Genomic DNA, 20,834 nt, shown 5'->3' with positions numbered 1-20,834 from the left:
ATTCCATATTTCAAAAACCCCTTCCCTGTCAGCAGTTCCTCCCCCCCCCCCCCCCATAAAACAACAATCCCAATCCCCATCAACACTCTAGCCACCTGCTCACCCCCCACTGTGCTTCAGTGAACTAGGCAACCCAGTTGCCTGGCAGCCCCGATCATGGAGCCTAGCATCCTACACCCCACTGATTCCCTCCCCCACACTCCCCCATTCAAACACTGTCTTGGTGAAAACAACATCAACATTCAAGGACGAAAAAAACACAACCCCCACAGAGGAACAAAGCTCAATGACCCCAGAGAGAAAGAAAATACAGAGCAGAGCCCAATGCACTTACCCACGACCCTCCCTCAGAAACACAGAGCAGAGCCCAATGCATTTAGGGCAGCACGGTAGCATTGTGGATAGCACAATCGCTTCACAGCTCCAGGGTCCCAGGTTCAATTCCGGCTTGGGTCACTGTCTGTGCGGAGTCTGTACGTCCTCCCCGTGTGTGTGTGGGTTTCCTCCGGGTGCTCCGGTTTCCTCCCACAGTCCAAAAGATGTGCAAGTTAGGTGGATTGGCCATGATAAATTGCCCTTAGTGTCCAAAATTGCCCTTAGTGTTGGGTGGGGTTACTGGGTTATGGGGATAGGGTCGGGTACTCTTTCCAAGAGCCGGTGCAGACTCGATGGGCTGAATGGCCTCCTTCTGCACTGTAAATTCTATGAAATTTACCCACGGCCCTCCCTCAGAAACACAGAGCAGAGCCCAATGCATTTACCCACGGCCGTCCAAAATTGCCCTTAGTGTTGGGTGGGGTTACTGGGTTATGGGGATAGGGTGGTGGCGTGGGCTTGGGTAGGGTGCTCTTTCCAAGAGCCGGTGCAGACTCGATGGGCCGAATGGCTTCCTTCCGCACTGTAAATTCTATGAAAAATTGTAGGTCACCCAGAGGCAGGCCGGATACAGCATCCTGAACATCACCCTCTTCTTGAAGAGGGCAGCCTTCACTCTTTTAAAGTCCACTCTCCTCTTGGCCAGCTCCGCACCCACATCATGGTATACTCAAAGTGCGCTGCCCTCCGAGGTATAATGCCTCAGCTGCCTGACCCACCTCAGATCCGTTCCTTATCACAAAACCGGGAAACCACACCACCATTGCCCTCGGAGGCTCATTACCCTTCAGCTTCCTCATCAACGCCCTGTGTGCCCGGTCCACCTCCAGGGACCATTTGAAGACCCCCCTCTCCTCGCAACTTCTCCATCTTCTTCGCGACATGTAAGCCAGCGTCCGCTCCCTCATTGCCCTATGGCAGCCCCACAATCCTCAGGTTCGGTCTCTAGGAGCGGTAAGTAAGCTGCTCCTCAGGCTTGTCCACCGTCCCCTCCACCTTCTGGATCGCCTGGCTTTGAGACTCCAACCTCGGCTCCACTTGGTTGATCCCCACTTCAATTGGATCCACCGTCCTGGCCAGGTCCTCCAGAGATTACTTTCTCTGCTGGGTGTACTTCTCATTCAAGACGTCCACCAGTGCTCCATGGACCAATGAGATGTTAGGGCTGATCCCTTACCCTCCGCCATCTTCCCCTGTACCGCCAGCAAGGTTTCTCGCTCCGACAGCTCCTTTCGCCTAAAACCACTTCTGGTCCCCGAATCCATCCACCGGTGGAATAAACTCTTCCTCCACCACTCCTGTACCTTTTTCCATTTAAACATCCGCCCATTAATCGGAGAAAAGGCCCAAAAATACCGCAACAAGCGGGAGCTGCCAAATGTGTGACCACTCACATCATGGCCGCCACCGGAAGTCCCCCGCTTTTGGAATATTGACAACTAAAATGGTGCAGTGAGTGTATGGATGCTTGGCCTCAGTCATTGCTACTATAAAATGTCTTAAGAAATTAACAGATTTCTATTCTCCCTTTTTTCAGAATTTGTTGATTCGTTTTTGAAAATAGGTTGTCAACAGTCTCATTAGTTATTTGTCCTTGCCCGCCTTCCCTCCCTCTTTCATATCTCTCTATCAGCAATGATATGACCTTGGCAGATACGCAATGAACAGTGTAGTTTAACAAAGTGCAACATTTATGTTACTTACATAATAGTTCCACTGCCCTTTGCAATAAAATTGAATTGCTGTATTCTGCCTTACAGTAATGATAAATGAGTAAGGCTTGAAGGTACGGATCAAAGGTCGCTTGAAGTATTAAGAATGAGGAAATACTTTATGTACTAAGTGGGCTTGTTGAGACTTTCCACAGAGGACTTATTTAAGATAAATTATTACCTTGGAGTAGTTTGCGTCAACATGAAGATCGTCATTTTTTTTTGTCAAACTTTACTCTTGATGATACAATAACCGGGCAAAGGTAAATGGTGCAGAACGATTGAAGGTAATTGTCCTTCAGCTACACAAATACGGAAATGTTCGCCATAGGATCATGCTTCTCGACCAGTTTGCCGAATGAAAAATGGGAGTGTATTTGTTCTGACTAGCTGAAGAACCTGAGAATTTGTCCAGAAGTATTTTTTTCAGAAGAGTTTCAGGCTCGTGTTCTCTTTAAGACATTTCACATGGATGTTTTGGGAGAAAGTGAGGCGCTGCAGCAGTTTTTCAAAGGTAAGGCCTATGCTTCTTTTTATAAAAAAACTCTTGAACTATAAATTTTTGAAAAGGTATTTTGTCCTTTAAACTTCTTTGACTTTTTGCGTATTCAGTGCAAAGTGGCATAATTTTCAGAATAAATGTCTGGAATGGTCAAGTGTCGAACTTGAAAGGCATGTTTGGGGGTTTCAGGGAGTATCCTGGCCATCTGGATTGCCACTTTCTTCATTGTCTCACCCTCACTTCCAACCAACATCTGTCTTTGTAACTTAGTCCACCTTGTGTTATTTACTAAATTGTGCAGCTGGAGTTTGAGGGAGTGGAGGATTAGTTAGTCGCAAAAAAAACAGGAATGAAGGATAGGCACAGATGGCAAGCCTACAAAGCATCTACTTCAGTTCCTGATATGGTTTTAACTTACTTCAATACAGACTAATAAAAATCTACTTTCTTTTACCGATTAATAGAAATACATGATACTGTATCAGGTAGAGAAATGTTTGAATAGTTTTGAGATGCAAAATAATGGCAGAATCACAGAATTGTTATGGAGCAGAAGGAGGCCATTCAGCCCATTGTGTCTGAACTAGCACTCCGAATGAGTAATTTGACTCATCCAGAAGGAGCTGCATGGTGTAATTTCCGCTTTCGATAATGGATAAAACCTCCATTAAAAGCATTTCTCATTGGAGGTCAAAATCAAGCAGTTTTAATGACAAAGTAAAATGGGTAAAGAGGATTGTCTTTAAATATCTATTTCTATACCAGCACCATAACTGAAGTACAGTAAGAAGTCTTACAACACCAGGTTAAATCCAACAGGTTTGTTTCAAACACGAGCTTTCGGAGCACTGCTCATCCATTATACTCTCAAATCCCCAACTTTTACTGTTTACAATGCGTTCAATTTTCGACCACCCTGCATGATCACTCTCCAGTGGCTGGAGTAGAGGTAGAGGTCTGGAGATTGCAGGGAGTGGGTTGGCTGAAGTTAGACTATCACGGGGTTGGGGTGGGTCTGGAAATCATGTAGCTTATCAGCTGATTTACTTATATGGGCCTCGGAAAACATTCCTGCGCCTCCTGCACCATGACCATTCTATGAAAGTGTTTACTTGCTGGTGACGGCTATTTTCGCCTCCCTTGTGAGATGTGGGAAAACTGGCCCATGATCATCATGACTCTTTTGAAATTAATTTATGGGAGGTGGGCGTCGCTATCTAGGCCAATATTTATTACCCATTCTAATTGCTCTTGAGAGGTGGTAGTGAGCTGCCATCTTGAATCACTGCAGTCCATGTGGTGTAGGTACACCCACTGTGCTATTAGGGAGGGAGTTTTAGGATTTTGACTCAGCAACAGTGAAGGAATTACTAGGTCAGGAGGGTGAGTGACTTGGAGGGGAACTTCAGGATGGTTGATGTTCCCAGGCATTTGCTCTCCTTGTCCTTCTAGATGGTAGCAGTCATGGCTTTGGAAGATGCTATTTAAGAAACCTGGATGAGTTTCTGCAGTGAATTGTGTAGATGGTGCACACTGCTCCTGCTGTTCACCAGTGGTGGGTAGGTTAGTGCAGCTTGATAACACTGTTGATGATCCCTTCCATTACTTTACTGATGACCGAGAATAGATGATGGGGTTGGGTTGGTTATGTCTTGCTCTTTGTGTACAGGACATACTTGGGCAATTTCCCCACATTGTTGGGTAGATTTCAGTGTTGTAGCAGCTTGGTTCAGCTTGGCTAGGGGCACGGCAAGTTCTGGAGCAAAATTCGTCACTACTACTGCTGGAATATAATTGGAGCCCATAGCTTTTGCAGTATCCAGTGCCTTGGTATCACACTGAGTGAATTGAATTGGCTTAAGACTGACATCTATGATGCTGGATCCTCCAGAGGCGGCTGAGATGGATCATCGACTCAGCACTTCTGTCTGAAGATTGTGGTGCATGTTTCAGCCTTATCTTTTGTCTTTCATGTGCTGGGCTCCCTCATTATTGTGGATGGGGTTATTTGTGGAGTCTCCTCCTCCAGTGAGTTGGTTAATTATCCACCACCATTCATGGCTGGATGTGACAGGACTGCAGAGCCCGGATCCATCCATTGGTTGTGGAATTGCTTAGCTCTGTCTATTAGATGTACTTATGCTGTTTGGCATGCAACTGGGGCTGGTTTAGCACACTGGGCTAAATCGCTGGCTTTTAAAGCAGACCAAGGCAGGACAGCAGCACGGTTCAATTCCTGTACCAGCCTCCCCGAACAGGCGCCGGAACGTGGCGACTAGGGGCTTTTCACAGTAACTTCATTGAAGCCTACTCGTGACAATAAGCGATTTTCATTTCATTTTTCATTTCACTGTGGTGTAGCTTCATCAAATTAACATTTAGTTTTTAATGTATGCCCGGTGCTGTTCCTGGCATGCCCTCCAGCTGTCTTCATTAAACCAGGGTTGACTCCTGGCTAGGTGGTAATGGTGGGGGATTTGCCGAGCCATGAGGTTACAAATTGTGGTTGAGTACAATTCTGCTTCTGCTGATGGCCCACTATGCCTCTTGGATGCCCAGTTTTGAGTTGCTAATTCTGTCGATGTCTATTCCATTTAGGGCGGTGGTAGTGGCCCACAACATAATAGTGGATTTTGTCAATATGAACATGGGACTTTGTCTCCACAGGGACTGTGTGGTGGTCACTTCTACCGATACTGACATGGACAGTTGCATCTGCAGCAGGCAGATTGGTGGGGATGAGGCCAAGTATGTATTTTCCTCTTGGTTCCCTCACCACCTGCTGCAGACCCAGTCAAGCAGCTATGTCCTTTATGCCTCAGCCAACTTGTTCTATGGTGGTACTATTGAACCACTCTTGGTTAGAGTATATTCTAGCACCTGGCCACCCTCAGTTCTTCCTCCGTGTTGTTCAATATGGAGTACTGATTCACCAGCTGAGGGTGGACCATAGGTGGCAATTAGGAGGGATTCTCCGTACCCATGTTTGACCTGATGCCATGAGACTTCATGGGGTCCAGAGTCAATGCTGAGAATTTCCAGGCCAACTCCCTCCTGACTGTAAATCACTGTGTCGTCACATCTGCTGGGTCTGTCCTGCCAGCAGAGCAAAACATGTCCAGTGATGGTGATGGTGGTGTCTGGGGCATTATCTGTAAGGTATGATTCTGTGAGTATTCTTATGTCAGGCTGTTGCTTATCTAGTCTGTGAGACAGCTCTCCCAATGTTAATACAAGCTCCCAAATATTCCTCAGGAGGATTTTGCAGGCTCGATAGGGCTGTGTCTGCCGTTGTTGTTTCTGCTGCCGAGGAAGGTCAATGCTGGGTGTTCCTTCTGATTTCATTCCTTTTTATTGACTTTGTAGCAGTTTGATCCAATTGTGTGGCTTGCTAGGCTATTTCAGAGGGGATTTAAGAATCAAACTCTGGGTCTGGAGTCACATGTAGGCCAGGTAAGGATGGCAGATCTTCTTCCCCAAAGGACATTAGTGAACCAGATGGGTTTTTAACGACAATTGTCAATGGTCATCTTTTGATTATTGTATTCAAATTCCACCATCAGCCCCAGCATTACCCTGGGTCTCTGCATTGCTACTGTGACAATAGTGACAATATCACTGTGACACTGGCTGCTGTAATCTTTGGCAGAGAGCCTGTTAACATTACATATTTACTGACCTGTATCTTGAGATTGAGTTATTCGCCTGGCCCGCAACCCATACAGTTAAACTGGAAAGTAGGCGCATATATTAGGTTGGGGTCGGATAACCCAACATTTTGAATGTGATCGCTCTATTTCCTCTCATTGTCCTGCCCTTCCTGGGGACTTAACAATCCCCCCCCACCCCCAACCGTACTCCCTCCAAAGTGTCTCTGATAGCCTCACACAATCCTTTTCATTATTTGATTTTCTCCAAAGCAATTTTCTTGGCTGCTAATCCTCCACTATTTTGCTCATCAGATTATCCAATGATGAATTAGTTTCATGAAACTAACCATTAACTCATTTAACAAGGAAGATTATAAAAAGAATGATTACATGAAGATGCAAAGACATTGGCGCTATAATTTTGGAATATAAATGGCCAGATAGGTATGCCATTCAGCAAATAAATTATCTTTAGTGCCCTTGTGGGTGGCAAAGTGGCACAGTGGTTACCACTGCTGCCTCACGGTGCCGAGGACCGGGTTCAATCCCGGCCCCGGGTCACTGTCCAGGTGGAGTTTGCACATTCTCCCCGTGTCTGTGTTGGTCTCGCCTCCTCAACCCAAAGATGTGCAGGGTGGGTGGATTGGCTATATTACAATTGTGTATTTTAGTACCTTCGTTTTATAAAATGAACTTTGTTGTACAAAGTAGCAGTGGCTTATTTCTCTCTCTTTAGGTCAGGATGTCACTGGAGCAATGGAGAATCCTTTTGTTGACACCAGTATGCTGGAAGCATATATTAGTAATGACCTGGATCCAGGAGCCATGTAAGTAGTTTGGTGGTGTGGATAACTTATGGAAGCAATATTTTAATGGCATTATTGACTCATTTTATGTGCACATTAACTACTTTTGAATTGTAATTATTATTTGACCCTCATTATATTTATCATTCATTGTGACGTTTGAGTCACAAATGCCATAGATTTTTGTGTCGAGCTTCCATCAATTAAGTTATTTCTGATGTTCTGTAACTATGAATGGCCCATTGACTCAAGTGGAGCATAAATGCCTGCATGGGCAAGTTGGACTGAATGACCTGTTTATGTAGTGTAAATACCATGTTTAGGCTGAATATATCAAGTTCAGATGGAAATGAAAAAGGAAAAGAGAGGCAAAGAAATAGTGACGAGTGTAGCATCTAACATAAAAGGAAATCCAAAAGTCTTCACTGGCATATAAATCATAAACAGTTAGTAATGGGAGGGTTGGGGCCAGAAAGGAGATCCGCATATGGAGAAAGAGGACATGACTGAGGTGCTAAATGAGGACTTGGCATCTGTCTTTACCAAAGACGGGTACTGCAGGAATCATGGTGCATAAGGGGGATACTGATTGTCTGAGAAATAAATATTAATAAAGAAGAGGTATTAGAAAGGCAGGCCGTATATAAGGATAAGTCACCAGAACTGGATGGGATACATCCACGGTGTTGAGGGGGGAATAAGGGTGGAAATTGCAGAGAGGCTGGTAATGAAATGATAACCTGGGACAAAATTAGCACCTATTTGAAGAAGTGAAAATTAATTAAGGAAAGCCAGCATGGATTTGTTAAAGGCAATTTGTGTTTAACTAGAGTATTTTGATGAGATAACCGGGAGAGTTGATGAGGGTAATATGGGTGATGTGATCAATATGGATCAATTAGGGCAGCAGGGTAGCATGGTGGTTAGCATAAATGCTTCACAGCTCCAGGGTCCCAGGTTCGATTCCCGGCTGGGTCACTGTCTGTGTGGAGTCTGCACGTCCTCCCCCTGTGTGCGTGGGTTTCCTCCGGGTGCTCCGGTTTCCTCCCACAGTCCAAAGATGTGCGGGTTAGGTGGATTGGCCATGCTAAATTGCCCGTAGTGTCCTAAAAAAAGTAAGGTTGGGGGGGAGGGGGTTGTTGGGTTACGGGTATAGGGTGGATACGTGGGTTTGAGTAGGGTGATCATGGCTCGGCACAACATTGAGGGCCGAAGGGCCTGTTCTGTGCTGTACTGTTCTATGTTCTATGGACTTCACAAAAGTTATTTGATGAAGAGCTGTATAATAGGTTGGCCAATTAAATTGAAACCTCTGGAATAAAATGGACAGTGGTAGCATGAACACAGTCAGCTGAGTGGCAGGAGAGTATTGGTGTAAGTAGTAGAGTACCATTGAGTTACCGGGGATCAATACTTGGACAACTGCTTTCCTGATATATGTATTGACTTGAATACTGAAGCCTAGGTCGTATTTCAAAATATGCAGATGACAGAAAACTTGGAAATATTATGAACTGAAGAGGATAATGATGTACATCAAGAGGTTATTGACATACTGATGGTTTGGGAGGCCACATGGCAGATGTAATTTAATGCAGAGACGTCTGAAGTGATACATTTCGGCAGAAATAATGAGGAGAGGCAAAGGATGCATTCTAAAGGGGATGCAGGAACTGAGAGATGTGGGGTTATATTGGCTCAAATTGTTGAAGGTGCCAGGGCAGGTTGAGAAAGTGGTTACAAAGCCATCCAGGCTTTAAAAATAAAAGCATAGAGCAAGGAAGTTCTGACAAACCTTTACAAAATCCTGATTCGGTCTCAACTGAAGTATTGTGTCTAGCTTTGGGCACCACAATTTAGGAAGGATGTGAAGAGTTCAGGGGAGGTGCAGGAAATGGTTCCTTGGATGAGGACCTTCAGTAGAGAAGGTTGATCCAGGGAGAGATAAATTGGTCCCAATCATGGAAGGGATGATAACCAGAGGACACTAATTTAAGATGATTGGGAAAAGAACCATAGGCAACATGAGGAAACCTTTTATTATCGGAGTGGTTAGGATTTGGAAATGCGTTGCTTGAGTGGGTGGTGAAGACATGTTCAGTCGTGATTTTAACAAGGAAATTGGATAAACACATGAAGAGAGAGAATTTACAGAAATATGGAGAAAGCGCTGGCTGCGCAGAGCTAAGTTACTCTTGCAGAAAGCTGGCATGGAATGGAAGGGCTGAATGGCCTCCTATCCTGTAACCTGTAGTACTGTAATTTTGTGAAATATGTTAAATTGTTCCACTGGAGTTTATTTGCAGTGTGTACTTCCTTGCACTCTCCGTTCCTAAAGATAGTGGTCGAAGCGGTATATGGTTTCAACACTCCAGAATTTTGCCCATGGCCACTGTGAACCTGCCAATTGCGTGTTGGTGAGCTATCTGACTGTGCTATGGATAAGGGTTGGGAAACTCACGGCCACACTTCATCTTGCCCTCACTCAATTTTGTACTATTTGGTGATCAGGAATAGGATTCCTACATGTTTCATCTTTTCCTTGCCTTCGCCGTCATACACTGAGGCAGATTTTAATGCTGCCACTGTTGTTGGGCTGAGATATGGGAATAGCATGGGACATTCTGAGTTTCTGACCTAGTACAACATCAGGCATTTACTTAACCATGAATGGGGTCTAGGTCCATCATATTCTGGAAGTGCTGTTACTATATTTAGCTCTAGGAGTCAAATCTGATGTGTTTTATGGGAATGTTTGCATTGAAGCAAAAAAAACGGATAAAACGCAGCAATATAATGTTTAATTTTGGTGTACATTACCATATAAGTTCAAAGTTTCTTTCTCAACACAGTACTTTACCAGATTCACCACCAGATTCTGTATCGGAGCGCTGTTCACCTCCGCAGATGACAGGTATGTGACTTTTCCATACAATATGACTAATGTTGAGTTTTGTATGTAAAACATGGCTTTTGAATGGGCACATGAAATATGTAAGATGGTGTGAACATATCTTAATGCTTATTATTATGAAATGCTTGTTTTATTGGCCTCGTCAAACATAAATGATAACCGGGTTATACAAGATTTGAAAGTTTATTTTGTGGTAATTATTTAAATAATTTGCCTCTATGCCAGTAATCTATTTCCACTCTTCCTTCTGGTCTCAAATTTCAGCATTGGATCTCAATCTTTCATTGATACCTCTATCTGTCCTTTTCCAGTTTTTCTTCCATTCTCCTTCTACATCTGCTTCAGTCTGTGATATTGGTATCCTGTTGAATTTTCCCCATCCCATAGAACATAGAATATACAGTGCAGAAGGAGGCCATTCGGCCCATCGAATCTGCACCGACCCACTTAAGCCCCACTTCCACCCTATCCCCATAACCCAATAACCCTTCCTCACCTTTTTTGGTCACTAAGGGCAATTTATCACGGCCAATCCATCTAACCTGCACGTCTTTGGACTGTGGGAGGAAGCCGGAGCACCCGGAGGAAACCCACGCAGACACTGGGAGAATGTGTGAACTCTGCACAGACAGTGACCCAGTGGGGAATCGAACCTGGGACCCTGGCGCTGTGAAGCCACAGTGCTATCCACTTCAGCTACCGTGCTGCCCATTCCGTTATCACAGATGACACCCCTTAATTTCTGCTCATATTTGGCTTTAAAATAACCCTTCCCAAAACCTTACAACCCACCTCTTTCACCAAGCTTTTAATCTCCCCCACTAGTAGGTCTTTCCTTAGTTTTGTTGTAATTTTTGTCGAAAAGTACCATGACATGCTTGATTTTAAAGGTGCTATATGAATGCAAATTGCTGTTGTATATGATTTGTAGTTTCAATCCGCGTTTGAACTGTAATTTAAACTGTTGATACCTGTCCAGTCTTCTGTATTGAATCATAGTTCCTTGCTCACAAGGATGGCTATGGTGAGAGCTCATTTTCAAAAATGAGCTTTCCTTCCTAGTAACTCTTCCCTTTCCAAATTACTGATCTGCAACACCCTATTGTACCTTTGGGTGACACACTAAGCGGGATTCTCCCGAATCTGCGTGATGGTCCGACGGCGGTGTAAAAAATGGCGCGAACCACTCCGGAGTCGGGCCGACCGGAAGTTGCAGCGCCAGAGGGGTTAGTGCCGAAGGGACTGCACGAGTTAGCGTATGTGCAGAACCGCCGGTGTGGTTCAGCGCATGCGCAGGGGGGTGTCTTCTCCGTGCCGGACATGGCGGAGCCCTACAGGGGTTGATGCGGAAGAAAGGAGTGCCCTCATGGCACAGGCCCGCCCGCAGATCGGTGGGCCCCGATCATGGGCAAAGCCACCGTGAGGTTCCCCGCCCAGGGGTCGGATCTCCCGTGCCCCCCTGAGGACAGCACCAGCCAACTTACCTGCCAGGTCCCGCCGTGTGGGACCATGATGTCCAATCCATGCTGGTAGGACTGGCCAGAAACTGACGGCCGCTCGGCCCATCGGGGCCCGGAGAATTGCCGGGGGGGGGGGCGCTGCGTTGGAGCGGCGGGGCGGGATTCACGCCACCCCCCGGGGTTTCTCCGACCCGGCGGGGGGTCGGACAATCCTCCCACTATTTCTTAGCACAGTTGCAGCTTCATTTAAGATAAATTAGTGTCTATCGAGGACAGTAGAGATAGATTTTTCTCAAAGGCATATTACTTTGACAAGCTGAGTAGAATAAAGAAGCATATTTCGTATAACTGAAAAACTAGTTGTCAGACAGGAAATATAGTTTGGATAAATGGCTGTTTGATTGGAGGAGAACTGGAAATGATGAATGAAACGGGTCAGTGTTGGAACCACTTCCACGTCGAGGAGTCCTTAGATGATTTGTCTTGGGAACTGGATGCAATAATTAATTTTGTTAATGAGACAAAAATTGGGAGAACTCAGAGACTTGAGGAAGGCAGAGGTGAACAGAGTGGACAAACAAATGAAAGATGCAATTTAATGTGATCAGTGTAAGCCAATACATTTTGGGTGTAAAGACCGGGAATGGGAGATCAGACTTTATGGAAGGATGTGGATCTATGCATCCATAGAATCCCTACAGTGCAGAAGGAGGCCATTTGGCCAACCCTCTGAAAGAACACTCTACCTCGGCCCACTCCCCCGTCCTATTCCTGTAACCCTATGCACTGATCATGGCCAATCCACTTAACCTGCACGTCTTTGGACTGTGGTAGGAAACTGAAGCACCCGGAGAAAACCCATGCAGACACTGAGAGGATGTGCAAACTCCACACTGTTATCCAAGGCCAGAATTGAACCCGGACCCCGGCGCTGTGAGGCAGCAGTGCTAACCAATATTATCAAATACATATTCCACACAAAGGTTCAAGTGCAAGTGGATAAAATAACAAAAGACCAATATTTAATTTCAGAACTGCAGGCATATAGTACAAAAATAAAGGAATAATGGTGTATTTGTACAATACATTATTCAGGCCACAGAGCACTCTACACTTTAGGGAAAGGACATGATAGCCATAGATGAAAGCTACATCGAGGGTTCAATGTAAATTCAATGTCAGGACTTGGAATAGAGAAAAATAAAAACAGAAAGTGCTGGAAATACTCTGGCCTGGCAGCATAAGGGACACAGAGCAAGGGTTAACATGAATGGTCAATTTCAGATTTTTGTATTAGTTATAAATAGGGATTTTCTTTATAGTCATTCTTGGGATGTGGGATTCACTGATTAGGTCAGAATTTATTGAGAATCCTGAGTTGGTGATGCAACGGAGTGGCTTCCTAAGCCACTGCAGAGGCCATGCAAGGGTCAACTATATTGGTGTGGGATTGGAGTCACATACAGAGCAGACTGAGTAAGAATAATAGGTCTTCCCCATGAAGCATGTTTGTGGACCAATGTTACAGCAATCTGACAACTTAATGATCACTTTTCTGATACCAGCTTTTCTTTTCAGATTCTAAAAGCTGAATTCCAATTTTCAGCTTGCCCTGTGTGATTTGCATTTTCAATTTCTGCATTATTAGTCCAAGGCTTTGGATTACTAGGTCTACCATTTCTACCGGAGCAGAGAAGCCAAGATGTGGTTAAATAGAGGTTATTAAAAGTGTGGAGAGTCTGGCAGAGTTAATACTGAAAATTATGTTTAGAGGGAGGAATAACGAGTAGTCATCAATTTAACATGTCACTGAGTGACAACAGCGGTTAATAATATTTTTTTCTCATGTAGAGAATTATCGACTGTAACAGGACTCGTGCATCTTTAGAGGGAACATTGAATAAATAATGAACAGAAGAAATGCAGGGCTCTGGATAGAGAACAGAACAGTAGCAATAGTTTTAAATTATTTAAATGTGGAGCCAACATAGACACCATGAGTCAAATGACCTTCGATTGATGACCTTGCATGTGGTCATAAATTTAAGATGTTGATTTACTTTTCGCTCAGCACACTCCAGTTTGTATGAAAAATGGCAGAAATGCTTTGCAATGGGATGATGCTGGAATAATTTTATATTTTATTTAGATGTGCAGTATAATGGTGCACGGAGAGCTGGAAGTAATCCCCAAATGGGACAGCATTCTTCAGTGACCCATCCAAAAGCTCCATGTAGATTTAGCGAGCTGGTGTTGCCTACTCATTCTCACTTGCCAAAACATCACATACAAATCGGACTTCAGGAAAATTTTGTAAAACCTGATATAAATATATCTGCAAGCAACAGTTCAGTACAGCCCAGCTATGTGGGTGTGCCAATTCCTCCTGTTCAAGAGAATACCTATAGCCACCCTGAGTGAGTAACTTTTAATTAAAAGTTAAAACAGCATATTGAATTTCAATTTATATTCCATGATCTGGGGAGGGTAAATCAAAATCTAATTAATTTGCAATTCTCAGAATTCACTTGTTGCATTTTAGCTTGTTAAAATATCTTTCAATTAAAATCCAGCAAATAAATGAATTGCCAATCCAGAAGTAGTAAATAATTGCACCATGATTTGTACTGAGCACTTAATTCCCAAAAGCTACAATTATGCAACTTCAATTCTACAATTATTTGACAAATTCTTGTTTTCTAGAATTTTGATTCCACATTCAGGGAAGAGGAAACATTCAGACCTCTGTGAGAATGCCATGGATCAGATGTGGAACAATATTCAAAGTCAAGAAGGTGGCAGTAGGTATATTTGGGATGCAGTTTGAAATTTTTAATTTGAATTTGTCCATCGCTGACAAACATGGAGTTTTTTTAATGCAGTTTTTAGAAACTCTAGGATAAATTTTATATAAAGTTATTTCTAATTTCTAAAAGAGTTGCTTTGTCTCTGACAGTGAAATGGCCAACACATGTAACTGATCAGATCCATCTATAGTCCCCTGAGGGAGCCAGCCTTTATTGTTGCAGTTGCATGTATTGTAAATGGACTAGGTCAAAGATTGATTTAATACTTAGAATAGAAAATCAAAGTCCTTTTTAATAGGCGTGCAACTTTGAAATATTGGTCAGAGAGCCTTGGATGTGCTCGTACTAGGAAGGCAGAGATGCAGGTACAGCAAGCAATGAGGAAAGCAAATTACATGATGCCCTTAACTATAAGGGAATTGGAGTATAAGAATATGGAAATCTTGCTACAATTAAACCGGCGTTTGGTGAGACCACACAATGGAGTATGGTGCTCAAATTTGCTTTCCATGGGACAACATTGTTGCATTGGCGAGGGTGCAGAAAATCTTCACTGGATTAGCTCCTGGGATAAGAGGAGTGTTCTATGATGAGAGACTGATTAAATTAGCCGGAGTTTAGAAGAATGTGCTGTGATCTTTGTGGTATTTTTAAAGGTTAGGCATGCAGACCAGAAAGGTACAAACAAATGATAGCTTTATTGGTTTACTCTGCAGGCTGTTAGGATAGACTGCCCATTTGCCTGTACAAACGGCCGAGGATATCATCATGTCACGTGATCGGACCCTCAAAATGACCTTGTTCCAATAGGAACAAAATGAATACCCAACAATCTTGTTGATATGTGCAAGATTCTGAAGCGAATTGAGAGGGTAGATGGATGTTGTTTCTCCTGGCTGGTGAATATGAAACCCAGTACACAGCCTCTGAATAAGGGCGTTGACCATCTATGACTGAGGTGAGAAATCTATTGACTCATTAGGTTGAGACATTTGGAATTCTCTCCCTCAGAGGGTTGTGGGTGCTCCATTGTTGAGGATATTCAAAGCTGGTGTAGAGAGAGTTTTGTGCTCTCGGGAAATGAAGGGATTTGGGGTGCTGGCAGGTAACTGAAGATTAGTCATGGTTATATTGAATGTCTGAGCAGGATCAGGAGCCATGTTATCTACTTCTGCTATTTCCTATGCCTCATAACTCCAGTTTGCAACCCGTATACACCTACACAGCATGCATACATTGAGACTGACGCTGCCACAAGAAATCTGATAGAACAGACCTTTGGCATACAATGTTCCTGCTCCCTGGACTCCTCTGGAATAGCCCTGACCGAGCAACTCTCTTGTGACGGTATGGTGCATGCCCTTGTCAACATGAGGGAACAGTCCTTGCCACCACCAATCAGACGAGGAGTTGAAGATAGTGAGCACGAGGACGATGAGGAGGAGGAGAAGGTGGAGGATGAGGGGAGGTTGCAACCTTGACAGCCCCTTTCTACTTGGGCTGCACGTGAAGAACTAATTCCAGTGTGATACCAATCAACTCAACCCAATTCCCCATTCATCAATAGTCCTGCACTCCTTGCCTTCCTCATGATATTGTCTTCTTCGGCCCAGTGCAAAAATTAAATCTTACATAAAATACAAGTTCGAGTCAAAACTTAAAAATTAAATCATGCCATATTGCATGAAAGTGGAGCGGAAGCTTTGTTTAAAAGTTCATTTGGAGAACCTGGGGCGCGATTCTCCAACCCCCACGCCAGGTGGGAGAATCGCAGGAGTGCCGGTGATTCATGCCACGCCACCCTGGCACCCGCACGCGATTCTCCCACCCCCCCCCCCCAAAACGACGTGTCGCGTTTGACGACAGTCCGTTCGGAGAATCGGCGCTCGCCGTTTCTAACGGTCGAGCGGCGATTCTGCGGCCCGGATGGGCCGAGCGGCCTGCCTAATCCGACCAGTTCATGCTAGCGCCAACCACACCTGGTTGCTGCCGGCGTGAACAGCGCACGACCACTGCGTGTGGGGCCTGTGGGGGGGGGGGGGGAGGGGGGGGGAGGGAAGATTGAGCACCAGGGGGGTGCTCAGGAGGGGTCTGGCCCGCGTTCAGTGCCCACCGATCGTTGGGCCGGCGTCTCGAAAAGACGCACTCTTTTCCCTCCGCCGCCCCGCAAGATCAATGCTCTATTCTTGCGTGGGCGCCCCGCCCACGGGGAGGACAGCAACCGCGCATGTGAAGAAACGATGATATGTTTCCAAGTCAGGTTTGTGTGAGGGCTGGAGGGGATCTTCCAGGTGGGTGCAGACTGATTTATCTTTTGTGGGCTATATTTGTGAGATATTAACTCCAAATAAAATATTCTCAAAAGGAATATGAAATTGCATATTCACATTTATTTTCTCAGCAATAGATTCCAGAGACCACAGTATCAATATCAATCGTTATGACACTGACAGTCAGAATGGAGTTTCTATGGATTGGTGCTATCCATGTTTGAAATGGTATCCTTTTCAACCCAATCATTGGGCAACTTTGTATGACAGTAGTTACAATGAATTGTAAGTAACCATTACATATTTATTTTTGGCTTCCATGTTTAAACAGTCTTTTCACAAGTGGTAGAGATGGCCAAACATCTTGCTCCAGATTCCATTTTAGTAATAATGTGAAGGTCTCGACATCACCATTATTACTGTGTAAAATTAATAGCAGCTTCTGGTACTGCGCATACCCAGTTAAACAGAGAAATCCAGATGTTGCTGCTAGAGATGACCACTTGGTTGTGTTATTACAGGCTTTGCTGACAATATCAACACAATCACTCATTTGGTAAGAATCAATTCACTCTGTGAAAAAACAAAATGCAAACTGTAAGTTTTGTTCAAATAATAGTAACTGTTTTTAATCACTGATAAAAGAAACATACTGTCAAAACTTTTTGTCTTGCCCTCATCAGGACAAATTCACAAGAATATCAATTGTAAAGGGAACAACATCTTATGCCACATGAGGATTGTGTGCAATTTGGTTGGCAAGTGGACTCTGATTGAAAGAGGCATTGCTATGGAGAATACACCAGGGAACAGTTAACTGCTAAACCTTTTGTTTAAATTCAAACCAGGCAGGCCAACCCTGGTCACAGCATGGGGAATGAAGCAGGGAATGGCTGTCTGCCAAGCTTTTGTTTCATTTGGAAAAATGCTTTTGTTGGAAAAAGATGCAATGCATGGACTTGCTTCTTCTGTCTGCAAAGGACAGAGTTGTATGTCTGAATATATGAAGCTTCAAACATGCATAAGGGAGTCACATTGAGGCCATAAACAGGTTCTTCCTGCTTACTGATGGAAATGGCTGTGCACAATTTTTAATGAATTTAGCGAAGTCGTTGAAGCTTTTAAGACTAATGGTACATAAGACTCTCAAACATTGATTTATGTCTTTAATATAACGTTAACTGCACTTTAGTAATTGGACTAAGGACCAAGTAAAACCAGATTTTATTTGTATCACTTGTTATATATTAGATTTGGAAACTGGATCACAGTTCTAGGAGTTGCTAGAATCTCAATACCTGCTACAAAATGCTTTGAAAATATTCCATGTGTTTAATATACTTTTTGATTATTACACTATGGTTCATGATTAAGTTGATTAATTTATGCACATACAATTTAATATATCTTGTGTTGCTGTTTTAATTAGACCTGCTCCAGGCTATCAAGTGGATGCGGACAAAGGATTTAATTTTTCAACTGCAGATGATTCATTTGTTTGCCAAAAGAAGAACCATTTTCAGGTCACAGTTCATGTTGGTTTGATTGGATGTCCGAAATATGTCAAAACACCTCTAGGACTTAAACCAGTTGAAATGTTCTTCTTGAAAGTTTTGGGAGTTAAGGCAAGTTTCAAAATTAGATTTGCTTCTGCAGTTTCATTTTTATATTTAAATAATTTATATGCAAGCCTCTAAAACGTAAAGCTTATCACCAATCATAGCACAAGGGTACGGTGGGAAAGAAATAAGAAATTAGACGTTGTTTAATTTTACATCTCAATCTTTTGTTATAGTAAACCTTTGCCAAATTATTTTAAGATTGAAGTTGGTTTTAATGGGAAGTATTCATGTAAGTAATGCACTGGAGGGGAAAAAAACATACACCAGCAGATTTAAAACGGAAATAAATGCAATCTTGGCAGTTCGATGTACTCACTGTTATTCAAGTCTTCATTTCAAAGTAAACACTTTTTTCCTTTTCAAGGCCATGTCACTAAAGGGTTGTGCTGACTTAAATCCCTCGAGCACCATTTTTATTTATTCTAATTGTCAGATTCAAATTCCGACTTTGATATATTACCAGTAAGCAAAATTAAAATGGCAGCGATAGCAACAAAATGAAACATCCACTTCATTTTAAAAAAAAAGGATTGTTTGATAACCATAGTCATTGGATAGTTAAGCACCAAAGGAGGCCACTTGAGCTGTTGTGTCCTCTGAAAGAGCAGTTTATCCAGTGCTATCCGCCGTGAATTTTCCCCATTGCCCAGCAGAATGTTCCTCGTCCGAAAATCATTGAGTTTATAAATTATAATTGAAGTATCTCTATGATGTTTTCATACTTTCCTCTTCTTATCAGAGAATCCTAGAGCACAGGAGCCTGTCTGTTGTGCCTATGCTGGTTCTCTGAAAGAGCTAACCAAATAGTTCCACTCCCCTGTTCTTTCCACAAAGCCCTGCAGATTTATCCACTTCAAGTATTTATCCAGTTCCCATTTGAAAGCTATCATTAAATCTGCCTCCATTAATCTTTCAAGCAGTGCATTCCAGGACATTTCTTGTGCCTTCTGCCAGTGGGAACAGTCTTTTCCTTATTTACTCTATCAAAACACTTCATGATTTTCAATCAGATTTTCCCTTGGGCTCTAAGGAGAACAATGCTGGTTTCTCTAGTCTTGCCATGTGATGGAAGCTTGTCAGCAATGGCACCATTCTTGTAAATCATCTCTGCTTCCTTTCTGAAGCCTTGATAACCTTCATTAAGTGTGCTCTGAATTGCGCACACTACGTTAGCTGAGGCCTATGCAGTATTTTGATCAAGGTTTAGCATGACTTGTTTATATGAATTAACTGCAAATATGTTCTTTTTTTAAAAAAAATGTTAAATAAATTTAGAGTACCCAATTATTTACTTTTCCAATTGAGCGGCAATTTAGCATGGCCAATCCACCTAACCTGCACATCTTTGGGTTGTGGGGGTGAAACTCACGAAGACACGGGGAAAATGTGCAAAATTCACACGGACAGTAACCCGGGGCTGGGATCGAACCCGGGTCCTCAGTGCCATGAGGCAGCAGTACTAACCACTGCACCACTGTGCTGTCCCCACTGCGAAAATGTTCTAACCTTGTGGAAAACCACATATAAATAATGGAGAAGAAGTGAAGTTGTATTTTATAATCTAATCTAATCTAAACCAAATTTGATTTATTAATATCGTCATAATCGTTAGATTGCCACTCAGCCCATAATTTTCTATGCCTTGACTCTGCTCTGTCTTTCTCGCTGGGACTTCTGAGTCCAGCTTCTTCAGACATGTGAAGTATAGAGGTCCATGAAGAGCTTCATCACAGCACTGGTGTATCAAAGGGAAGATGACCCCCACCTCCCTTTTTAAAATTATTCTTTCATGGACATCGCTGGCAAGGCCAGCATTTGTCACCCTCTCTAATTGCTCTTGAATGGAGTGGCTTGCTTGGCCATTTCACAGGGCAGTTAAGAATCACCCACTTTCCTGTGGATCTGGAGTCTCACATGGGCCAGCCCAGGCGAGGATGGCAGATTTCCTTCCCTAAAGGCCATTGATGAACTGGATGGATTTTTATGACCATTGATAATGGTTGTCATGGCCACCATTCACCATAATTTAAATTCCATATTTTATTAAGTAAATTTAAATTCCACCAGCTGCCGTGATGGGATTTGAACAAATTTCTCCTGAGTATTAGGCTGGGTCTCAGTATTACTAGTCCAGGGACACAAGCACTATGCTACAATCTCGCAGCCACATTTTATGGAAGCTCGTGCCATAAACTATGCTTAATTAGTCAGTGTGTATGTTAATGAACAGATGAATTGATGAATGGGTGAATGGGGGGGGTATGGGTGGGTGAGCTGACAGGTTGGGTGAGGTTGGCAGGTCGGTAGGGTGGGTGAATGAGTAGGTGGGTTGTGGTTGCCACATTTGGATGGGGTAGTCGAATGGGGTCAGGGAGATGTAGAATGGTAGTTGGAGGTTAGCGGGGTCAGAGGGGAACCCTGGTCAGGTTGGGGTGTTAGTTAGGGGGTGGTCATGGGGGTATTTGGGAGTTTGGGTTAGCTTTGTCAGAAGGGGTAGTTGGGTTGGGGTGTTGCGGGGAAGTAATTAGTATAGTCAAGGTTGGTGGGGTAATTAGGATGGGTGAGTGAGGTGTGAGGAGGGTAGGAGGGGATCAGTGGTCAGTGTGAGTGATTGGGGTTCAGTTCTTCAGTTACCCAGGAGTTAGAACTAGGGGTCTTCTGCCTAACATTTCTTGGGTAATGATTTAGGTAAGTAAATCGGGACTGTGCAAAGTCT

General features: G+C 43.6%; 1 protein-coding gene across 4 annotated transcripts in view; it reads left to right on the top strand.

Annotated features, from left to right (window-relative positions):
• The first annotated feature begins 2,160 nt into the window (after positions 1 to 2,160).
• Positions 2,161 to 20,834, top strand: part of LOC119955316 (myelin regulatory factor-like protein) — a 67,221-nt gene continuing 48,547 nt past the window's right edge. For 3 of the 4 annotated variants that reach the window (XM_038781404.1, XM_038781405.1, XM_038781403.1), the window contains exons 1-7: positions 2,161 to 2,601; positions 6,976 to 7,066; positions 9,898 to 9,959; positions 13,569 to 13,836; positions 14,123 to 14,220; positions 16,628 to 16,781; positions 17,926 to 18,121. In XM_038781404.1, the coding sequence (XP_038637332.1) occupies positions 2,556 to 2,601; positions 6,976 to 7,066; positions 9,898 to 9,959; positions 13,569 to 13,836; positions 14,123 to 14,220; positions 16,628 to 16,781; positions 17,926 to 18,121 (915 nt within the window). In that variant the 5' untranslated portion in view covers positions 2,161 to 2,555. The remainder of the gene's footprint in view (positions 2,602 to 6,975; positions 7,067 to 9,897; positions 9,960 to 13,568; positions 13,837 to 14,122; positions 14,221 to 16,627; positions 16,782 to 17,925; positions 18,122 to 20,834) is intronic. The other variant, XM_038781406.1, reaches the window with a different exon arrangement.

Source organism: Scyliorhinus canicula, chromosome 20 (assembly GCF_902713615.1).
Source record: "Scyliorhinus canicula chromosome 20, sScyCan1.1, whole genome shotgun sequence".
NCBI classification, from domain to species: domain Eukaryota; kingdom Metazoa; phylum Chordata; class Chondrichthyes; order Carcharhiniformes; family Scyliorhinidae; genus Scyliorhinus; species Scyliorhinus canicula.
The sequence above is the reverse complement of the archived record's forward strand: the minus strand, read 5'-3'. Positions and strand labels throughout refer to the sequence as shown.